The 22,541-nt window shown below is 50.6% G+C and overlaps 2 protein-coding genes across 2 annotated transcripts; both read right to left on the bottom strand.

Annotated features, from left to right (window-relative positions):
- Positions 1–6,201: 6,201 nt before the first annotated feature.
- Positions 6,202–7,155, bottom strand: LOC149852794 (olfactory receptor 2G3-like). The gene has a single exon (XM_090028424.1). The coding sequence runs from the start codon at positions 7,153–7,155 to the stop codon at positions 6,202–6,204; it is 954 nt and encodes a 317-aa protein (XP_089884550.1).
- A 13,741-nt stretch (positions 7,156–20,896) lies between these two features.
- On the bottom strand, positions 20,897–21,859 carry LOC149852793 (olfactory receptor 2G3-like). The gene has a single exon (XM_090028423.1). The coding sequence runs from the start codon at positions 21,857–21,859 to the stop codon at positions 20,897–20,899; it is 963 nt and encodes a 320-aa protein (XP_089884549.1).
- Between the last annotated feature and the right edge of the window lie 682 nt (positions 21,860–22,541).

Below are 22,541 nucleotides of genomic sequence, written 5' to 3'. Positions count from 1 at the left end.
CCTTTTTTAATGTTTGGAGAAGAGATATTTCACCACATCATGAACACTTTGTCTCCCTATTCCTTTTATCAGCAACCATGCCTGATGCTAGCCAGGAATGTCCATCCGAGCCTCAGACTCCAGCTCACACTGGAGTGCAGTGCACGCAGGAATACCACCACAGGTAGTGACACTTCAGAGAGAGCATGATGGAGGCTTTGGTGGAGGCAGCACAAACCCAAGTAGCCACCGTGGATGACTGGTGGGACGAAGTCTGGGAGTTGCCTAGGGTGGAAAATACCCGGGAGAATCGAAGTGTGGACAACACCATAGAATTCAGGAAGCAGCTCCTAGACTGCAAAGGCCACTCAGTGATGTGAGAATCTGCAGGAGACACGTGCATTGATTAAGGACCATGTTCTTCAGTGTGTGAGCAAGTCCACCATTCATAAGCAGGTCCCTCCCCCTGGAAAGTGTACAGTAGCCCCACTCAGTTTGCCTCTGTTGAGGAGGTATCCAGGAGTATTATATCTGAGCCTGTCCCTTCACCTGCATTGCAATCAACTGAGGGGTACCCCAATGCCAGCAGGGCCAGGAGAGCACCACTGCAGTTCAGGGAGCAAGGGGAGGTCAGACAGGGGATGTACAGGTGGGAAAGACAGCCAAGTAATCAAATCTCCTGCAGGTTACTGCTGCAGATTTCTTAGAAAAGAAAGCCAAATGATGGGAGAGGGGCTCCTGTTTGTTTCTACTAGGTCTTATTTCAGTAATTTCTTGGCTTCCACTACTTACGTTTGGGTTCCTTAGGAAGTTCTTGGGAAGAATAAAGCTGTATTTTCCCTTGTCTGTCTGCTTTCTTTGTTGGGAAAGAGAAAAAATGCTTGCATCTGGATGTGTGGAGAGTGGGGGCAGGGGCAAAGAGAGAGAGGGAGGGAAGAAAGAAAAGCCAAGCATTCCTTGGCTAGCCTCAGATCCAGTGGGTAGGGTTGGAGTGGGGGAAGGATGAAGACCAGACCAGAGATAAGTTGTTAACAAGCCCCTCTCAGCTTCTCCTGCTCCAGGGAGAACAAAGAAAGGGAGCTTGCCCTAAGTAGGTGATAACTGCCCTCTTTGAAATGTAAAGTGTCTGGGTAATACTCCGCATTGACAAGGAAAGGCCCATCCCTGAAAACATTGGCAAGTGGCAATCCTTGGGTAGGACAGCTGACCTAGACACTTCTATATATTTTCTTAGTTAAACATAATTTCTATATGGGGCATGCATGTATAACCTTGAGTTGTTCTGTACCCTGAGCTGTACTCTACTCTGCATGCAGATGTTGACTTTGGAAAGCCAAGAGACAGAAGCCTTTTGTGAAACTTTGCAATATTTCGCACTTTGTGAAACTTTGCAACATTTCTCAGATAAGGTGTTCAGCAACTTTTGCAGTCCCCTGCCTTTCCTCAGATCACAGCTTGACCGTGCACGGTAGTACACAGTGACAATGGTAAGTTAAGTGTCCATAAACGGCAGCCAGGAGGCTGCTGCAGGCCAGGAAGCAAACTGCCCCTATCCCCCACCTCCTGTTATGTCTGTTGTTGCCAGTCTCCCACCAGTTGCTGGCTAGCAGCTGGCAACTGCGGCCGCCACCCCAAACACTTTCCTCCTACCCCCTGTCTGCCCATGCAGGACAACCACTCTATTGCACTGCTGCACACCCCTTGGCACCCAGGGTCATGTTATGCAGGGCTGCAGGACAACTGTTGTGAGGGTCTTGCTGAGTAGACACCACCCCCTGTGCGGTGCTCTGAGGGGAGGTGACCCGTAGACAGCTCCCGCCTCAACAGTAATGGGCACAGAGCGTGCCACTGTCCCATGTGCCCTGGGCCGTGTGCAATGAGCTCTTCGTGCAGGCTGAAGGACACAGCAGGACTAACAGGTTTGTTCAGTGGAGGGTGGGGGGTGGAATCGGTTTGTCAAGGTCGCTACTTTCATGAAAAGTCATGGGAGCACTGCTGTACTAACATAGTTTCCCTAATACAACATTTTTCACTGGCACCAGCCACCGACGGGGTGGGGGAAGGTGGGTGGTTCTGGGGATTCAGTCTGAGGATAAGAGTCTTTACCCTACACCCTGTGACCCATTGACCCAGACACCAGTGCCAGAGACCCTGGCCTCACCCTTTCACCACTCCCCACCTCCCCACACGACCAACCATGATCACATTTTCCTGCCCCACCCCTGGCATTTGTACAGTCAGAAGGCTCAAGCCTGGCCTCTGTATGACGCAGTCACAGTACTGGGGGAAAGTGGTGGCTAACACGGGGCAAAGTACAGTAGCTCCCCGATCATTTATGAGTAACTTACTTGATGGAACTGGAGAACCACATCATAGCTATTAATTTTGTGCCACTGTTGCAGCAGGGCCGGGTGGTGGGAGCATTGCGTACATGCTGGATGCTGCTCTTACTGTGGTACCCTGTCATATGTGGCGGGCAATGTGTGAACGAGCCTGCTTCACAGGATTCAGCTGACTTGCTTGACGAATAGCAGGTTAGGAATCCTGTAGATTCATAGGAAATAAAGGCTGGAAGATCATGCAGGTGAATGTACCATACTTAAATGATCACAGGAAGGCATCTGTCCAGTCTCCAAAGAATTCCAAGGTCAGGGACTGACTGCACAGCCGGTTTGGGTTGTGTATTCCAGGTTGTGGTCACCCTTACAATAAACAAGTTCTTCCTTTCATCCATATAGCTGACACAAATTGTCTTCCGTCCATTCAGTTATTCAAGTGAGCAAGGACTGGTGCCTTGAAACATGGGTGACTTGTGATTATCCTTCTGTTGTGTCATGGCCCAAAAGGGACCCTGTGAGTGACCCTACTTGGCATACCCAATAGGACATGGCTCATTTTTTATCTAGCCAGATTTTAGGTGCCCTTTTTTGGGGAAAAGAGTATGGTCAAATGAAACAAAGTTGGCAGAAAAGCACCAGCATGTCTGATGTCCAAACCTTTTGCACTAAAATTCTGCTGTCTTCTCTTTTCAGCCTCAGACATCTCAGATCAATAAGGGTTATTGGATGTCCAAACCTTTTGCACCAAAATGGGGGCTTGGAGGGGGTGTGCAAACTTTTCCTGACCTGCTGAACAAGGGCACAGAGGCCTCTTATTGATCTGAGATGTCTGAGGCTGAAGAAGAGAGCCTACCAGGGTGCATAGGACAATATCTTCATTAATGATGTGGACATGGGAATCAGAAGCGGACTGGCCAAGTTCCAGTACTCCTTTACTTGGCTTGGGTTCCCAGTTGGAGAAGCCAGGTTGGTAACTACAGTGCAAGGTTAATTGTGCCAGTCCAGCTCAAAAGCACATGTACAGGAAGGAAATATTGATCCAACAGACTAGCACCTCTCACTGCACATCAGCAGCAAAGTCGTTACATCCCTACAAGCAGCCATGGCCAAGATTTACAGTAGCAATTGGCAACTTTGGGGATCCAGCTTGACAGTATCACTAATTCTCACAATTACATTGAAAGTCCTATGAGATTGGTCCTTTGCTTAAAGCTTTGCTTATTAATGTATGTAATTTTAAGAGAAGGAAGGAGTCTTTGGGGGCGATATCTCTTATTGGACCAACTGCCTTGTTGGAAGAAAGTTAGAAAGCTTTTGAATGCGGGACATTCATTTGGTCTTGCGTTCAAAAGCATGTCTAACTTTATTCCAGTCAGGCAGTTGGACCAATGTAAGATCTAACCCCAACATCTTCCACACCCCTTGCATAATACTTGGACCATTGCGGCTAGAACATCACTCTGACACTACCATTATTATAAGAGAATACTGGCTATCATGAATAAACAAGTAAAGTTTTACTCTTTGGGGCTGCAGAGTAGAGTTCAAATTCAAAAACCCACTGTGGCCTGAGAGCTTAGAAAGCAAAATGCAAACCAAGAGACTGCAAAATTTACAATTTATTGAAATCTCATTATTTTGGCCAAACTCAATATTGTGAACTTTTGATTTTTCTGAATGACCTGGGCAAACTCTCTCTTTCTGGGAACTTAGAGTCATCAAACATATGTAGCTGTGGGACCACTCCAGTGCCTCTTGAAATGAGTAGGCATCTTCCATTGATTTCTATATCAGTTCTGAAGGTGGAACAGTTACAGAAGGAATGAGAGACTCATGTGTTGCCTCTTCATTTAGGATATCTGACGAAGGAGTTTCTAATCCTCCAAAAGGACAGAAACATGGGTCAGGAAACAAGATCAAGAGCAACATCCTATATTGCCTCTAGTTCCACTTAATCCCACTTGCACAGTTAAATTGTGCATGTCCCTACAAGTAATTGTCTTTCACTCAGTGCAAAAGCCATAAAACATCTAAATTCTTCACCTGCCTCAGGTTGCTGTGATGCAGTTTCAGCTGTGGGCAATGGTGGTTGTGCCACCCACATTTTGTGTAATGGTCTATTAGTTAATCCTTGAACTTGGAGGCCAAGGCTTTAAGTCCTCCTCAGCCTTACAGGGATTTGGGGCTACAGGGTGGGTTGGAGACAGTTACAGCTGCACTAGGAACAATAGAGTGAGCTCAGTACAGACAAATGCAAATGGAATAGACTGCCTGGAGAAGTTGTGGGATCTCCTTCACTGGAGGTTTTGAAGTGTTGGCTGGATAAGTATTAGACAGGGATAATTACGGAGTAACATCCATGCATTCATGCAGGGGTTTAGATCAGAAGCCCTTGGGTGACTCTGAGATCCCTTCCAGTGTGACAACGTAACATTAGAAAATAACAAGTGCCATTGTGGGTCAGACCGATGGTCCATCTAGAAGAACATCCTGTCTCCGACCATGGCAGAAGTGGGTGCTATACAGGGACAGCACTGAACCAAACATTTCTAGCTGGATCTGTCCCTTATTCAGTAACCTCCCTGGCATACATTGGATTACAGATGCCAGAGGAAACATCTCCAATCATATTGTTCAACAGCAATCAATCATGTATGAATTTCTCCAATCTCTTTTTGAATGTGGCTATTTTATCTGCCTCCACCACCTCCTGTAGCAATGAATTCCAAGTTAACGCTACATTGAATAAAAAAGTATTTTCTCTTTTTAGTTGTAAACCTGTCACCCACTAATTTTGGCAGGTGTTCCTTACTCTTACTGTTCTGGGACTTGGTGACCAACAGGTCCCTGTTCACTTCATCCGTACCCCTCATGGTTTCATAGGCCTCTCCCATAGCCCCACCACCCAAACCCCTTCAGCGTTCTGCTTTCCAAAGTGAAACTCTGAGTCTGAGGCTCTCAGCTGTCACTTCTCAGAATAGTGCTGGAAGCCCCAGGCCATGGCCTATGCAAGGCTGTGAGGACTACCCCTCCTGTTGAAACTAGCTGACTGAGAAAAAAGATGCAAGCATCATACAATTAGAAGAACATACAAGAGGGAGCCTGATTCTGTAGCCTCAGTAGGAGGTCCTGGGGGTAGGAGAAAAAGAGTCCTAGTTCTGCTCCCAACATTGTTTATGCATTTTCCTTTCCATTTTCATGGGTTAAAATGGACAAACATCTTTGGGAACACATTAATTTTGCGTCTTGCAGATGTAGCTTTGGGCTCCAGGACCCTTGCAACACTTTCTTCTCTGTAAGACAATTGTAACTGGAGGAGTGGAGTATTTTCTCAGCTCTGCCTACTTCATGCTCGGGTGGTCAAGAGACCATGCAAGGCAGTTCCAGATGCGGGTTCAAATTCCCCTGAGAATGAGGTGAGGCCTCATTATGACGCAAATGTCTTCCTTACTGCTTTTGGGCACTGTGTTAGGAGGAAAATGAAGGGCCAGATAAGATCGGCCTGTGGCACGTGGTAGCTGGCCATGGATAAGATAGGAAATGAGCACATCACCCAGGCTGAAGTAAAATTCAACCTTTGCGGCAAGGGGCCTGGTGTGAAGCCATCCCACATATGGACATAGTCCCATCCGGAGGAGAAGAGGCTGTGGGTCACGGTTGTTCCTCTCCTGTGAACACAAACTTGGTTTCTGATGAAGACTAAGCCTATGGGTGATTTCGTGACTTAATGTGATGGGTCACAGGCAAGAAGACACCTGAAGGATTCAAGGAATTAAAAAGGGGTAGGATATTTTGGGGATAGAAGTGGAAGGAAGGGAAATGATCCAGGAGGCATATGGAACAGAGGGTTGCATGTCAAGAAACTAACCCCAGCTTAAAAGGCCTACGTGGCTGGGTTTCTCCGAAGCAGCCTCCTCAGGGCCCCGTGTACCTCCTTGTTCCTCAGTGTGTAGATCAGGGGGTTCAGCATGGGGGTGACCATGGTGTAAAACAGGGAGACTATCTTGCCCTGACCCTTGGAGGGAGGCTGCAGGTACGTGTAGATGCCGGGGCCATAGAAGAGAGACACCACAGCCAGGTGGGAGGTGCAGGTGCTGAAGGCCTTGCGCCTGGCCTCAGCCGAGCGGATCCTCACCGCGGCAGCAGCAATGTAGCCGTAGGAGACCAGGATGAGGCTCACAGGCACCACCAGGACAAACACACTTATAGACAAGAGCGCCGCCTCATTTAAGGAGGTGTCAACACAGGCCAACTTGAGCAGTGCGGGCACCTCACAGAAGATGTGATCAATACGGTTGTGGCCGCACCGGGGCACCTGCAGAGTTGGCAAAGTGTGTACCAGTGAAATGACCAGGCCACTGAGCCAGGATCCGGCAGCCATGAGCAGGCAGAGGCGAGGGCTCATAATTGCTGCATAGCTCAGGGGCTGGCAGATAGCAGCGTAGCGGTCGTAGGCCATGACTGCCAGCAGGAAGCACTCGGTGCAACCCAGGCTGAGAGAGATGTAGAGCTGGGCCACGCAGCCACTCCAGGAGATGGCCTTGCGCGTACTGAGGAAGTTCACCAGCATCTGGGGGCCAAGGCTGGTGGTGTAGCAGATGTCGAGGAAGGAGAGGTTGCTGAGGAAGAAGTACATGGGAGTGTGGAGACGGGGGTCCAGCCGGGAGACGACAATGATGGTGACATTCCCAAGTAGTGTCACAACGTAGCAGATTAAAATGAGCACAAACAGCAGCAGCTCCAGCTGTGGTTGATCCGACATCCCCAGCAGGATGAATTCCTCAGTGGTGCTCTGGTTTCCTTCAGGCTGATTCTGCCATGCTGCTTTGCTGCGCATCACCTGTAGGCACAGAAAGACCAAGGGTGACAAAGACCCTTCGGGCAGGAGGTATGGGAGTGACTGGCCGTGTCTGGTGCACGTGAATCCTGGAGGGCTGTGCAGCTCAGTGAGCAGATGGTAGCTACACCCCAGTGAGTGGGTCTGGAAAAGGCTGGAGGGCTGGGATTGCGTGCCTTGGTAGCGCTGTTGAATCCATGACTAGGAAATGGTGGCAAGTGTAAGAGATGATGTGCAAATGTCTATAACGGGGCTGTCCAGCCTGTAGCTTGTGGGCTGCGTGTGGCCTGCAAGGGGTTAGTTTGTAGCAGGGGTGTGTGAAGTGGGCCCTATTGGATTCAGATTCAGATCCGGCCCGAATCAGGGACAGTGATTCAATTTTTGATTCAGATCGCTGTCCCTGATTTGATTCAGCTGAATCTGAAGATTTGATGCTGATTTGGAGAATCAGTGATTTGGTCATAAACACAGCTTTCAATGTTGTTTCCACATACCTCAAGGTACCAGCACGGCTCATGAACGCTGCGATGCTGGGGCACATGGAGCACCCCACAGGAGTGCAGGGGGCCCTCCGTGTGCTCAGAGGCACACGTCACTGAGTCTGGGGCGCACGGGGGGCCCCTCAGCGTGCTCCCTTGCAGACCCGGAAGTGGACTGGAAGTGCTTCATCCCAGCATTGCAGCACTCATGAGCCCCTGCTACCTAGAGGTATGTAGAAAAAAAATTTAAAGCTGTGTCTATGTCTGAATCTCCAAATCTCTCTGAATCGATTCGGAGAGATTAAAGGGTCCGCTGATTCAATTCAGATTCAGAATCTCCACCTAATTGAATCAGGGACTAAAGCTTTGCACAGCCCTAGTTTGTAGTCTCTGAGTCCTCACCCAGCAGCAACATCCCCCACTGCTCTGGCTGTAGTAGCAGCAGGGGCCTCCGTGGTCCCTATAGCATTTGTGTTTCCTACTTCCTGCCACTTTCTCAGGGGCAGGTGGTGCAGAAGGAAAGTCCATGGTGCCAAGGTCAGGGATGGAGGCACCCAGCCCCAGCTCCTTATGGAGCCGGGTCTACCAACATGATTGTTGGTAGATGAGTACCTGGCCACCCTCTTTCTTGAGATCCGTTGTACTCACAGGGCCAGCTCCCACTAATGCAGAGCATGCCGATTTGGTGATTCAGTCCTTGCCTTTTTTATGTCCTTGTGGCAAGGTACTTAGCAGAATTCATGGAATCATTGTAATCTCACAGGGCCATGCAGTGAGATCTTCTGCTTTGGCCTCAAAGTTTGCAACATCTGGATTGCCAACCATGTGCCTTAGCATCCATACCACCACAGGCCCTGGTGAGTCAGTGGATTACAGGAGGAGATGTTCTTTCGTTTTAGTATAAAAGTCCAGATTTTATTAGCCTAGAAATAAAGCAAGCAGAAAAAAGAATCACAGCTTCATGCCAAATTACTGTATTTGTAAATGTTTCTGGTGGAAGGTGCGAACTTTTCAGAGGCGAGTTAGACTGTAGGAAACTGAAATAAAAATGGAATCAAGTGATGGGTTATCTATAATCCATGGTTACAGTTGTTCCCCAGCAGTTGTGGATATTGGCTATGGGGAACTTAGAAATTATAGAGGAGAAACAGGGTGAATGGACCTGAAGCTGGCATGCAACAAGAAGCAAAGACCTGTGAATGCTAGTGGGACGTGACCAAGCCCTTGAAGTATATTCCTTTTCTGTGCGAAAGTACACCGCCTCTCTGACCAGACTTCCTAGGGGTATGTTCCTAAGGGACCTGCTGAGAGATGGGAGTAGAGCGTAAACTGTGGGGGCCCCTGCCAGGGTTGATCAGACCAGCAAAGCAATGAGTGTGCAGGTCAAAGACCCTGCAGCATAGTTTCCATTCATAGAATTGCATTGGTAAAAATAATGTCTACCTGCATCGTTCTGTCTCTGAAGCATCCATGCAGACCTTTAACCTAAATATCAGTCCTTCTACAGCTGGATACACAATGTTATTCTTTATTTGCTAGCATTATTCATATTTTGAGAATGTCAGTTATATTTGCTTTTGCCCTATGGGAGGACTCATATTGCTGAAAACAGTGGCTGTCAAAATATAACCCTGAAACTCCTACATTTAATTCCTTTGCGGGCCAACAGCTATCAGTGTGCACAGATCAAGCGCTCATCATATTCTTGCTTAGTCCATTTTAGTAAGTTCCAGCTTTTCACTTTGCCTCTGTCCTCACCTCCTGCCTCACTCCTCTTTCTTCTGATCTCCCCTAAAGCAGCCCTAGCCATACAGAGCTATCAAAGTGGGCAAAGAGTCTCACAAATATACTTAACTCCCAGGAGACAGCACAGGGATTTCCTGAGGGGTTTACACTTCCAAACACAATATTTCAAATATACCCGGGAAGAGAGCAGAGGAGGAGAGGAGAAATCTAAGTGAGAAACCAGGTAGCCAGAAAGATTAAATCAGCTTTGTCCAGCTGCTGCATGACTTCCCTGTTCCTTTGAAATCAGCATTAAGCAAGAAAAATGAAAACAAGGATAGGAGAAAACCTAAAATACAGGACTTCCTCATCAGCCTATTTTATAGGTGTTAAGAAACAAACTCCCTGAATTATTTGCAAATCTTTCAAAGAAGCCAAGGCATGCATGGGGAGTCACTGGGGCCGCGCCAAGGAAAACTTTCGCTCTCATACAGCTCTTCCAAACCAGCCATTGCTGCCTGGCTGAATTTTCTCAGTTGAAGTGATGGCCTTGTAAGAGGCATGAAAGAGAGTGGTTAGTAACAGAGAAAGTTTCTGGGAGGGTGGTTTTATGGCTTATACCAGGGTGAGGATTCAAAAGACTCGAATTCTATCCCCTGTCCTTCTGCAGGCTCCGTATGAGGTCTCTGGTCAGTCCCTGAGTATAAATCTACTCTCTATAAATCTAGAATAAAAATTATTTCCCCACTCCATCGTACTACTTATTCAGTTACATTGGGGTCCTTTGATTGTCAGGGGTCTGCCTCTCTCCAGGCTTGTATGTGCAGCACCTGGACCATGTGTCAACTGAATTAAGGAATTGCTCTGCTTGGGTGTTTGTGCAGAGCTCAGCAAACAGGGCTCTCATCTCAACTGGGGCAGGGGCTGCCTCTCCCTATGTGTCTGTGTAGTGCCTGTCACAGTAGGACCCTAATCTCAGCTCAGGCGGAAACAGTCTCTCACTGTATGCATGTATAACCCCTGGGAAAATGAGCTACAGAACTTCCCTTGAGTCTTGTCCTGATAGAGATTCAGTATAAACCCCACCTGACTGTCTGTCCTTGAGACAGACTGTGAGGAACAGAGTAAAACTGGAGCAAAGAATAGAGAAAGAGCCTGGAAAATATTCCATGCCCAGATCTGCCAAGTAGATGCTGTACTGGAAATCCTGCACCCATCTGGACTCGCCCGAGGGTCTGCACAGCCAGAGCAGCGGTGCCATGAGATGCAGATGCGCAGTTGAGACTTTCCCTGGCTCTATCCAGTAACAGCACGAGCAGTGCTGGGCTTTTCAGGGGGGCTTCACTGATCTAACTGTCCATACCCTGCCATATAGCTCATAGTCAGTCAGTCACTCAGTCACTCCCATTATCACGATATTAGCCCGAGGAAGTCGGCCCGTCTTTCCCTCCAGCCATTCTGCTCTTCCCACCCCTCACCCCATAGCTATGGTGAACTCTCCCCTGTGTTACTCAGACTCACCTCCATTTCATGCTGGTTCTCGCCTGCCTGGACAGTGCCCTATGTTTCAGGTTAGTGGGAAGATCCCGGATCCGTGATCTCTGATCTCCCTCTTGTCAGGGAGATGGTAGCCCCTGGCTGTGGAGCTGCAGTAGCTTCTAAGCACCATAGGCAGGGTAAATCTAGCTGTCCTGTCTGCATGCCGAGAAGCTTGAAGCTGGCCTTGGAAGTTGAGAGCATCAAGGGCTGCTTCACATCCCAGTGGCTAGGTGGCTTGGGGGAAGGCTCGGTCAGAGAGAAGCACAGCCCCTAAGAACCAGCGTCACCCTGGCGTGAGGTCCCCAGTCCTAGTATCAAAGTTTGATTTTGAGTAAGGGACCTGGTGACAATGCAGACCTTTCTGTTAGTGCACTGCTGCCAGGCAGGGGTGTGCCATGTCTGTCTCCACTGGATCAGCCTCCTCAGAGCCCACTGATATTGTTGATGGGAGAATAAGAAATGCCAGCTGTGCCCAGGACAAAGTGCATGTGAGAGAGGGAGAGATGAAGAAGCTGTAAGGAGACAGTGGCTGGATCGCTGCCAGTCAGGGGATACAGAGAAAGAAAAACACAGAGATGGGTGGATGTTTGTAAGAGAAGAGGGGAGTGATAAATTAATAAAAAGAAAGAAAACAGAGTGAGAGAAAAAGATATAGCAATTGAAAGGTATAGAAAGAATGAACTAAAAAGGTGGGTAGATGAGTAGAAAAAGAGTTGAAGAGAGTCTGAAATCTGTTGTATAGATGAAAAAATGGATGCAGCAAAGGATCTAGAGGGGATAAAGGAAAGTAGAAGGATACCGTAGGAGAGAAAGACATGGATAAAAAATTGGTTGGGAGAGAGAAAGTGGTGAGTGAGAGGACACAAATGGTAACAGAGAGAAAAGGATGGAGAGGCATACACAGAGGGGGAGAGGGAGAGAGACAGAAAGTAGGAGACAAATTGAGATAGAGAGATATGCAGAGAGATAAAAAGCCTGAGTTGGAAAAGTCTGCAGAAGGGAAGCGGGTGCAGGAGTGCATGGCCATCTGTCTGCAAGGCTGTGCAGCCTAGCCCTGCTCTCTTCGGGCTCATGAAGAGCCCGGTCTCTGTCCTGCAGAGATGCTAGCTCAGGTCTGAAGCCCCATGTCTGTGGCTCTGCTTGGCTCCCATCCACAGCTCAGGATCCCTCTCCCCAGCATTAAAAGCCATGGCCATTGGGGGAGGAAGCCAGGGGGCGGGAGAGGGTGGAGCAGAGCGCGGATGGGAGATGGAGGGGTGCGTGGCACTGGGCACTCGGCTGGGGCAGGCATGGACCCCGGGGGAGCAGCATCCCAAACACAGCCCGAGGCTCCTGCACCAGTGGGACCCCCCGAGGGAGCGCCGGGGAAGTGACCTCTCACCCATGGGCCTTTCCCACATCCGGTCACAGCGCTGTGCGCAGCATATGGGTCCTGCCCCACCACAGGCTCCCCCTGCTTCCAGTCTCATTTCCCAGCCCTCCGGCCTGCCTTGGCACTTGTTAAATCAACTCAGTCCCCGCAGCACGTAGAGAGCTGTCCAGCCCTGTCTTTTTAAACAGGAGTGGAAGAGTGAGGGATGGGGATGGGAAAGCCATGGCAGGGACCAGAGGCCCCTTTTATTTATGGCGCTACAGCCAGGACTGGCACACCACATTTATGGCGCTACAGCCAGGCTGACCGCACACCACCATTGGCAGGAGAGCAGATGGCACTGTCCTTTGTGTCACGGCCACCCCGGGTGGTGAGCTGCTCTTCTGTGTCTCTTGTCTTTATGTGACTGTGAGAGGAGCTGGGAAAGCCGTTAGCCTGTTTCCCTGTCCTGAACGCAGGGCGGAAAACAACGTGCAGCGGAGCTGTGTGGACGTGAGAACGAGGAGCTGAGCGTGAGGGGAAGTGGGACCCCGAGGGTGCGGCTGAGAGTCAGACTCGAGGAATCTCCCTTGTGTGAGAGGAGCGTGGAGTTGAATGGTTAGAGCCGTGCAGCGCTGGGAACCCAGGCTCCCGGGCTATTTTCATTGCTCAGTTATTCACTGTGTGTAAGAAGGACCCTACCCGTTACCAGAGTGGGAATGGCTGTCCAGGGGTACACAGCCGCTCTCCCCTTCTTCACCCTTCTCCCTCCACCCTGTCTTTTCTTACCTTTTATGTGTTTGCTGGTGCATCCTGCCCCTGGGAGAGGTCTCTCCCCCCCAGTTTCCTTGGTTCTGATTCCCTGCTCTGCTCTCCCTTCCTTCCACTTCATCTCCGTGTGTCTTCTGCCTGCGCGCCGGTGGTGCAAACTCACAGGCGGGGAACCTGAAGAAAGCTGGTCACAGGGTCCAGGTGATGCAGGGGCAGAAGTAGAGGGGTCTTGTCACCCAGTGATCGCTGTATAAAGCCAAGCCTCAGGCCAGGGAGCCGTCCGGCTGTGGAAGCTTTCAGGCATGGGATCTTCTCTGAGAGGCACCAGGACCAGAGTCCAGCCTGCGGTGAGAGGACTCAGGAGGCATCCCCCAGTGAAGAGAAGCTAGGGACCTGTTTGGGAAGCAAGCTGAGCACCCTGGCCACTTTGGGTTGTGTTTTCCTGTCTACCTGGAGCCCACCACCGAGGGGCATGGAGACCCCCATGCGGGACGTTCCTTTGAACTGGGACTGGGACTTGAATTTTGTAGTTCTCGTGTTCCCCGGAGGGCTGGGTTGTGGCTGTAGGGGAGGCAGAGACCACTGAAAGGGGTGACTGGGGAGACCTGGAACTTGAAATTGTGCTGAGCGGACAGGGGATAAAGATTAGGGTAGGTTTTGTGGCCGTATGAGACCCAGCTTGCCCAGACACTAAAGCAGGGGCGTTAAAGTACCTTCTGTGCCCACATGAGGTTGTGCTTTCCTGGACTGTAAGGCAGGAGATGTCAGCGAAAAAGCAGGACTCAAGGCTCCCAGCTGCCTATGTAGTGGATATATTCGGGAGCTGGAATCTGAGGCCATGGGTGTGACTGGAGCCGAGCCAGGAGCTTGCAGCTGTGGACAGGGGGCCCTGAGCCTGGGGGCTCAGCGTGAGTAAAACTGGGAGAAGGCCAGGAGGGCCACCTCTTCCGAAGTGTGCCTTGCCCTCTGTGCAGCCTCCACTACTACTTCTGAGAGCACAACATGGCAGGTGAGACTGCTGAATAGGGGAGAGACCAGAGGGTGTGGGCACTAGTAGCCTCTAGAGGTAAGTACCCCATAGTGGCACTCTTAAGCAGCGCACAGTCTGATCAACATGTACATTAATATTGGGGTTAGACTGTTCACGTGGTGGACATAGGACACTCACCTGCTGCCACCCTAGCCCCCTTGGCCAGCCAGCCAGCCAGCCTGGGAGCCAGGAAAAGTGCCCAGAAGTGTGAGACTGGTAATCCTTGTGGTGATAGAGATTGTAGTCTGGAGATGCTCCCTTTGCTTAGACTGCAGAGGCTGGGAACGGGAGATGGTCCTTCTCCTAGGAAGCAGCTTCTGAGAGCCCTTTGGAAAGTGAAGGCAGCTCATTAAGAAGTTGTTGTGCCCAGTTCAGAAATAAACCTTAAGGAACCCAACTGAGGGCACGTTCAAGGCTCAGGAGAGGAGGCAGGGCTGGAGAAGCGAACGGGAATGTAGACTTGCCCTAGTGGATGTGGCCAGCGTCCTTCGAGTCGGTTGGGACCCTTCAGTTGGGAACCTCCCCAGCTTCAGAGAGACACACCTGTGGACAAGTGTGGTGCATTCTGCTTTTAGGAGGAGTTTCTTACTTATCCACATGAGACGGTTATTCATGTATGAATTAGAGAATGCTGCTGCACACAAATGAATCATTTCATGCTGCCCCGTGTGTCTTTCCTTCATTCCTCCAAATCTTGACCTCATCCATTGGAAGGAAATTGGAGATCTCGCCTCACTCATCCCACTGTTGACCCAGTGTCACCCTCCTAAAGTAAGTAGGGAAAATTCTCTTTTCCCTTGAAGAGGAGTGACCCCACTGAAGTCACAGGGGTTGATTCCTGCCTCAGATCCCCCCAGTGCCAACCAAGGGTGACCATAGTGACTCCTCCAGGGGTAAGCAGGCAGCAGCAGGGGATCTGAGGGATGAGGACCCAGGGAATGGATGCAGGAACAGGGCAGGAAGAAGTGAGAAGCCAAGAGGGATCCTTTTGAGCTGGAGGACAGGCATGTGGTGAGGGATGAGGGAGGCTGTCCCCGCAAGTTAGACCTGGGACTGGGGGAGCAGGGTTCGGTTCTCTGCTCAGTGACAGGTTAGCAAGGGGGCTTTGGTCGGGTGTACTTGACCCCTTGTAGGCAGGGCACTGGCAGTGCCAGAGCTGAAGCTGGTGTATGCAGCATTTGGGCCCTCCTACTTGTTAAATCCCAATCTTCCTTAGTTTGCTCACAAGGGATCTTCTCTGGTTACTCCTGCTTAACACAATCTTGCTCCATCAGGAAGGTACTTGAACTCAGTGCAAGTTCCTGGAGTGCTAGTCAGAAAATCCCCTAGCTAGTGGGTGTTTGTTACTGGAAGTGGAGACTACTCCCACTTTTGCTTCATTGCCACCCCATGTTCCCTAAAGCGTGGGAAGACCTATGGAGAAGAGGAAATTTGGCTGTGCTGTGAATGGGCCACAGACTATCTGGAAGAAAGAAAGAGTCAGGGGGATGGGGACGCAGAGTCCTGCTCTGCCCCAAGCACTTTGTTCCTGTTCTCTCCAGTTCCCCAGCCAAATTCTTACTCACCCCTAAGGGAGAAGGGAAGGGGCTTGGATTCTCAGAGATGCAAGGTTCCTTAAATTCAGCTTTAATATTTGTCGGGGGAGGAGTAGGAAGTCCCTATATGGCAGCTCATGTGGACAACAGGACCTTAGGCTCCTTCCTAAGTGAAGAGCCCCCAACACGGGTCCATGAGCAGGGTGGAGAGGGGCTCAGACCCAAAGGTGACAGAGACCACACTCAAGACACCGCTCACAGCACAAATCAAGGACAGGGGCCGTCTGAAGTAGTCTGAGGACCTTTAAAGTAGATGTGATGCTCGGAGTGCTCTTTCCCAAAATGTAACTCACCCACAACAGCACCATATAGTAGCAGGAGCTGATCCTCGGATTGCTGCCAGAGGGAGGGTGCGAGGTTATGTTGCTGAATCAGTGGTTACAGCATGTCCCCTAGGGCTGCTTAGCTACTGTGGCATGTGGTTTCCTACAAACCTTCTTTTTTTCCCAGACCCCAGCGTCACCGCGTTCTTCGTTTGGCTTCATTGTTTTTCCTTACCACTTGTTGAGAACCGACTGCTAACAAACTTCCCAAAGGGGCAGTTGGTGCGCTGAAATCTCATGTGAGCGGGAACGCAGACGGCAGGGGGAAGCTGAGCCATAACTTGCACCCATTGTAAGAGGACGTTCAGCAACTGCAAAATGTTGGGTGTTCTGAGACTGGCTCTTTTCTCAGGTCCCTGTTGCTTTCCTGACCCCACATTTGAAGCAATATCATGCTTAACACTGCCCCCAGGAGCAGCATTACTTGAGACACTAAGGGTGCTTGTACATGTTATGCGTTGTTTAGATACATGTCACAAAACGGCACCAAAAATAACCGTTTTACTAGGTTAGTTGCATCTGAGAATATACATTGACTTTTTTTATTGGGGTAGATTTCGATTTATCATGGTAACTTAGACCACCTCTGGCCCCTTATAATTTTTAGCGTGGCCAATTGTTCCAGCAGGAATATTTTTATCATGATAGTTTCATTACATGTATTCTCTCACACAGCTGAAATCGCCGTGTTCCCAGTTCTGACATGATTTGTCCACCAGGTGCCACCTGCATTCACTGAGAAATATGTGTAATTTCTGTTGTAATGTAGCCATTACACACCAGGTGGAAAGGATCAAAATTGTTTCTACTACATGTCGGGTAGTTCATCTCATCATTGAAGGATCAGGTTAATTACAATTAATTTTTGTTGGACTGAAACCGTTTCCCGTTAGTAAATTGTAATGTAATTGTAATGTACAGTACAATACAATTGTAATTGTAATGTACTGTACTAATCTGCGCTGACGTCCAGTTCTGCTTCTCTCACAGGCACTACATTCACACTGCCATATGCCATATCCTCAGATCACGTAAATCAGTGGCCTATTTACATTCACCCTATCAGTGAAACTCTATTAGTGTCCACTGTGTTCTTCCTTTTTATGGATCCATTTTTCTGGGGCTGTAGGTCTTCCTGATCTCGCCTCCCCAGCCACATATCTGTTTTGAGATATGCCTAGGTCTCTCCCTCACTCCACATGTGGCAATTGGAAATATATTTTCTAAATTGTCTGCACTTCCAATTATTGCTTTGTAAACCACACGTGCTCACAGCTCACTGCTTCAGGGCACTGTTGGGGGAAGCACACAATACTGGGGTACTGGGGGCACTTTGTGGGGTAGCTAGGGAACAACCAAGGTCCCAGCAGCAGAGAAGACTCTCACCCCCTACCCCTACCCCACTTCTAGGCATGTGGTAATTGGAAATATCTTTTCTAAATTGAACCTGGATTTTTTTTTTGCCCCCCCCACCTGCTGTGGCAATGAATTCCAAGTTAACTCCACTTTGCATAAATTAAATATTTTTCTTGTTAGTTGTAAACCTGTTGCCTACTAATTTCAGCAGGCATCCCTTACTTCCAGTGTTCTGGACCTGGTGACCAACAGTTCCCTGTTCACTACATCCATACCCCTCATGATTTTATACACCTTTACCATGGCCCCTGTCTCAGTCTTCTGCTTTTCAAACTGATACTCTCTGGGTGCATCTATAAGAGACAGTTAACTGTGCAGTAGCATAGTTTACTGCACAGTTAGTGTGCACATCTACACATGTGCACACTGTGCAATAAAAGTTGCTACTCGTGAGCAAATTTGCTACCTGCAAATGCAAATAGCAAATATATTCATGAGTAATTACTGTGTAGTAATGCACGGTGTGGTAGCAACAAAGTTTGGTGCCTGGGGCAAAGCTCGCAGCAGCAGCCTGCCCTTGCCCCGCATGCAGACCTGGGGGGTACATGCTCCCCCATGCTTGCCTGGGAGTGCACAGAGCAGTGGGAGCTGCCTTTCCCCAGTCCTTGCACCCAATCCCAAATGAGCAACTTGTGGCTCTGTCCCATGCTGCCTATTGGTGCCCCTTTGCTTCAGCGCCCAGGGCAGTTGCCCCACTTGCTCTTCCCTGCCAGGCCCATTACTGTCCAGGCCTGCAGGCTGCTGCAGGCTCCTGCCAGGCCTGTCAGCACCCTGGTCCAGCTTTGGGAAGCTTCTGGCCACCAGGGACAGCTCCAGCTGCCCAAAGACAACCCCCAGCAGCCTGCTAGGAGTCTAGCATTGCCTTGCTGCACAGCTCCCATTCCTGTGCCATGCCCCTGCTCTTGGAACTGCAGGCAGCTGCCCAAGCCTGGCAGCACAGGGACAGCCATGTGGAGGCCTAGAGAGCTTGCACAGGAGCCCTGATGGAGGGCCTTATCACTGCCTATGTCAGATCCCACCACCCAGCACCCTAGCTGGTTGCAGGAGGAGACTGATGACCTCGTGAAGCTGTGGGACGAGGCAAAGGTGCAGCAGCAGTTCACACAGAGCAGGTGCTCCAATGCCCATGTCTATGAGGGGCTGTCAGGCTGGATGTGACAGCCAGGGCAGGCAGGCAGGCACTGGCCCAGGCTCCCTGAGCTGCTGGTGGAGGCTATGGGGGGAGCTTGGCAGGACAGACTGCTGGTGCCCTGAGGGACCCTCCCCTGGCAACACATCACCATGGGTGCCAGGCTGGAGCAGGGGCTCGGGCAGGCCACCCATGCTGTGTGCAGCTTGGGTCCCAGAGCTCAAGGATCTCAGTCAGCTGCCACGTAAAGGGCATAGACTTGTGGGCACTCCCCGACTGACAATTGTAGTCAGGGATGGTGACCCACTGTGCCCTCAAGGTCTAACTTTTATGCTGCACTGCCGTGCTGACCAGTCATGCCCAAGCTCCCCCCATAGCCTCCACCAGCAGCTCAGGGAGCCTGGGCCAGTGCCTGCCCTGATAGCCCCAGCCCCAAGACACAGCCGGCCATGTCACTGCTGGGCATCAGCAATGCCAACTCCTCCCCAGGGGCCACCTGCCCTTGCACCTGCATGCTGCATCCTGCGATTCAAGGACACCAGTGGGAGCTCCACACCATCGTCACCAGCTGGGACACACCAGAGCCACTGGGCATGCTAACCTTGCCCATATGGTAAGTCCCTCATTATGGGGAGGGACCTTCCTGCCCCAGCCCCAGCCCTGGCTTCCCCTCCCTGCCTGGGCCACCCATGCTCACTTGGCTCCCTGATTCCCTCCCACATCATGCAGGGAGACTGGAGAAAGTTCAAAACTTTATTGAGAAGCCCATGTCCCTGCAGCTAGGTGGGCATGGGCCCCTCGCATGCTGAGGAACATGTCAGTGCTGGCAGCGATGTTCTCCTCTGCTGTGGGAAGTAGGAATGTGTAATGCAGCCGCAGGTATTCCTGTAGGTGGTGGTGGAGGATGCAGGGCAGCCTGGGTTTTCCCCTGCACTGTCAAAGCTCAGGGTCCCATGCCAAGTGTGTAGGTTCACCTGTGGCAGCAGCAGGGTGTAGTGGGTTGGGTGCCCCTCGGTCTGTGCAAACAGATCCTTGCACAGTGCCTAGGACACATGCACCAGGGGTATACTCGGGGTACAGTGCCGGTGTGGGGGGAGGCAGCTGGCCCCAGGGCACCCCCCTGTAAAGACCCCTGCAGAGACACCTGGAGTGTGGGAAGCTCTTTGTCCCAGCCATTCATGAGCCCCATGGCTCCTGAACCCAGGAGCTGTGAACTTCGCTGCAGCACAACAGTGGTTGGCCTGCAGGAGAAGGCGGTGGGGCAGCAGGGTCAGGGGGCTTGGCTGGTGGCTGCCTGGGCCCAGGCTTGCCTGGCCAACTTACCACGGCCCTACTGCACAGTAGCTTGTTGATACTGTGCAGTAGCATCTGAAAAAAACCATGCAGGGACTAAATGACTGTGAGTACTAAGTATGCAAGTACTATATGACTGCACAGTAACAACTGCACAGTTCACCACTCATACAGACGTGGCCTCTGAGTCTGAGATTCTCACCTCCCACTTCTCAGAATAGTGCCAGAAGCACCAGACGTGGCCTACCCAAGGCTGAGAGCACCACCCCTCATGCTGAAACTAGCTGACTGTGAAAAAAAGGATGCAAGAGTCACATGATTAGGAGAACATGCAAGAGGGAGCCTTATTCTGTAGCTGCAGGAGGAGGTCCTTGAGATGGGAGAAAAGGAGTCCTGGTTCTGCTCCCCAAATTGTTTATGCACTTGGTATTCAATGGTCATTGGATAAAAGTAATAAATGTAACTGGGAGTCCACTGGATGTGTTTCATGCAGACACACTTTGGACTCCAGGACTGTACCAACCCTTTCCTCTCTGTAAGCTATCTGTAACTGGAGGAGTGAAGGATCTTCTCAGCTCTGCCTACTTCACATTCAGGTGATTAGGACACTTTGCAGTGGCAGATGTGGGTTCAGATCCCCCTGAGATCAAGGTAAGGCCTCATTATGATGCAAATGCCTTCCTTACTGCTTTTGGGCAACATGTCAGGAAGAAAATGAAGGGCCAAATAAGATCAGCCTGTGGCACACAGTAGCTGGCCATGGATAAGATAAGAAAAGAGCAGGCTGGAGAAGAATTCCTCTGTTGCGCTGCAAACCTTGGTGTGAGGACATGCCATATATGGACCTAGTCACATCAGGAGGAGAACAGGCTGTGGGTCATGATTTTTTTCTCCTCTGGGGGCAGAAACTTGATTTTCAATGAAACCCAGTTTTGGGGGTAATTACATGCGATGTATCACAGGAGACAGAAGAAGCCTGAAGGATTGAAGAGAGTAAAAAGGAATGGGGTATCTTGAGGCTAGAAGTGGAAGGAAGGGAAATGCTCCAGGAGAGGAACAGAGGGTTGCATGTCTGGTGACTAATCCCAACCTATAAGGTCTGACTGTCTGGCTTTCTCCGAAGCAGTCTCTTCAGGGCCCCGTGTACCTCCTTGTTCCTCAGTGTGTAGATCAGGGGGTTCAGCGTTGGGGAGAACATGGTGTAAAACAGGGAGACTATCTTGCCCTGATCCTTGGAGGGAGGCTGCAGGTACATGTAGATGGCCGGGCCATAGAAGAGAGACACCACAGCCAGGTGGGAGGTGCAGGTGCTGAAGGCCTTGCGCCTGGCCTCAGCCGAGCGGATCCTCACCACGGCAGTACCAATGTAGCCGTAGGAGACCAGGATGAGGCTCACAGGCACCACCAGGATAAGCACACTTACAGACAAGAGCACAGCCTCATTTATAGATGTGTCAACACAGGCCAACTTGAGCAGTGCGGGCATCTCACAGAAGATGTTATCTATGTGATTCTGGCCGCACCGGGGCACCTGCATAGTTGGCAAGGTATTTGCCAGTGAAGCCACCAGGCCAGTGAGCCAGGACCCAGCAGCCATGAGCAGGCAGAGGCGAGGGCTCATAATTGTTGTGTAGCGCAGGGGCTGGCAGACAGCAGCGTAACGATCGAAGGCCATGACTGCCAGCAGGAGGCACTCGGTGGACCCCAGGCCAAAGGCGATGTAGAGCTGGGCCACGCACCTACCCCAGGAGATGAACTTGTGCTTACTGTGGAAGTTCACCAGCATCTGGGGGCCAACGCTGCTGGTGTAGCAGATGTCGAGGAAGGAGAGGTTGCTGAGGAAGAAGTACATGGGAGTGTGGAGACGGGGGTCCAGCCGGGAGACGACAATGATGGTGATATTCCCAAACAGAGTCATAATGTAGCAGATTAAAACAAACACATAAAACAGCAGCTCCAACTGTGGTTGATCAGACACCCCCACCAGGAAGAATCCCTCTACAGTGCTCTGGTTTTCTTCAGGCTGATTCTCCCATGCTGCTTTGCTGTGCATCACCTGTAGGCACAGAAATAGGAAGGGTGACAAAGACCCTTCGGGCAGGAGGTTTGTGATAACAAGTATTGGAGTGTGACTGCCAGTGTCTGGTGCGTTTGAATCCTGGAGGGCTGTGCAGCTTAGTGAGCTGATGGCAGCTACATCCCAGTGAGTGGATCTGGAGAAGGCTGGAGGGGTGGGATGGTGATCATTGGTATCAATGTGGAGTCCATGACTAGGAAGCAGTGCCAGGTGCAAGAGATGATGTGAGAATGTCTACAATGGGGATGTCCAGCCTGTGGCTCATGGGCTACATGTGGCCTACAAGGGGTTAGTTTATAGTAGGGGTGTGCGAAGCAGACCCTATTCAATTTGGATTTGGCCCAAATCAGGGGCAGGTATTCAATTAATTGATTTGGATCTCTGTCCGTGATTCAATTCAGCCAAATCAGCTCATGAGCCACAGGTTGGACATCCCTGTCTGTAGTCACTGAGCCCTCAGCCAGGACGAACTTCCCTGACAGCTCTGGATGCAGTAGTAGCCGGGGCCTCGGTGCTCCCTCTACGGCCTGTGGCTTCCGCCCCTGGCCCATGTCCTAGGGGATAGGCAGTGTAGAGGGACAGTCCATGGTGCCAAGGTCAGGAGCCCAGGCTGCTTAAGGAGCTGGACAACTCAGGCCTTAGACATGCTTGTTGGTAA

This window comes from Crocodylus siamensis, chromosome 15 (assembly GCF_052110815.1).
Source record: "Crocodylus siamensis isolate JL-2025a chromosome 15, ASM5211081v1, whole genome shotgun sequence".
Classification (NCBI taxonomy): domain Eukaryota; kingdom Metazoa; phylum Chordata; order Crocodylia; family Crocodylidae; genus Crocodylus; species Crocodylus siamensis.
This window is presented reverse-complemented; position numbering and strand designations above follow the sequence as displayed.

What these genes read in the sequence shown, in the direction of transcription:
- LOC149852794 (XM_090028424.1), bottom strand. Translation starts at nt 7,155, where the DNA reads ATGCGCAGCAAAGCAGCATGGCAGAATCAGCCTGAAGGAAACCAGAGC.
- LOC149852793 (XM_090028423.1), bottom strand. Translation starts at nt 21,859, where the DNA reads ATGCACAGCAAAGCAGCATGGGAGAATCAGCCTGAAGAAAACCAGAGC.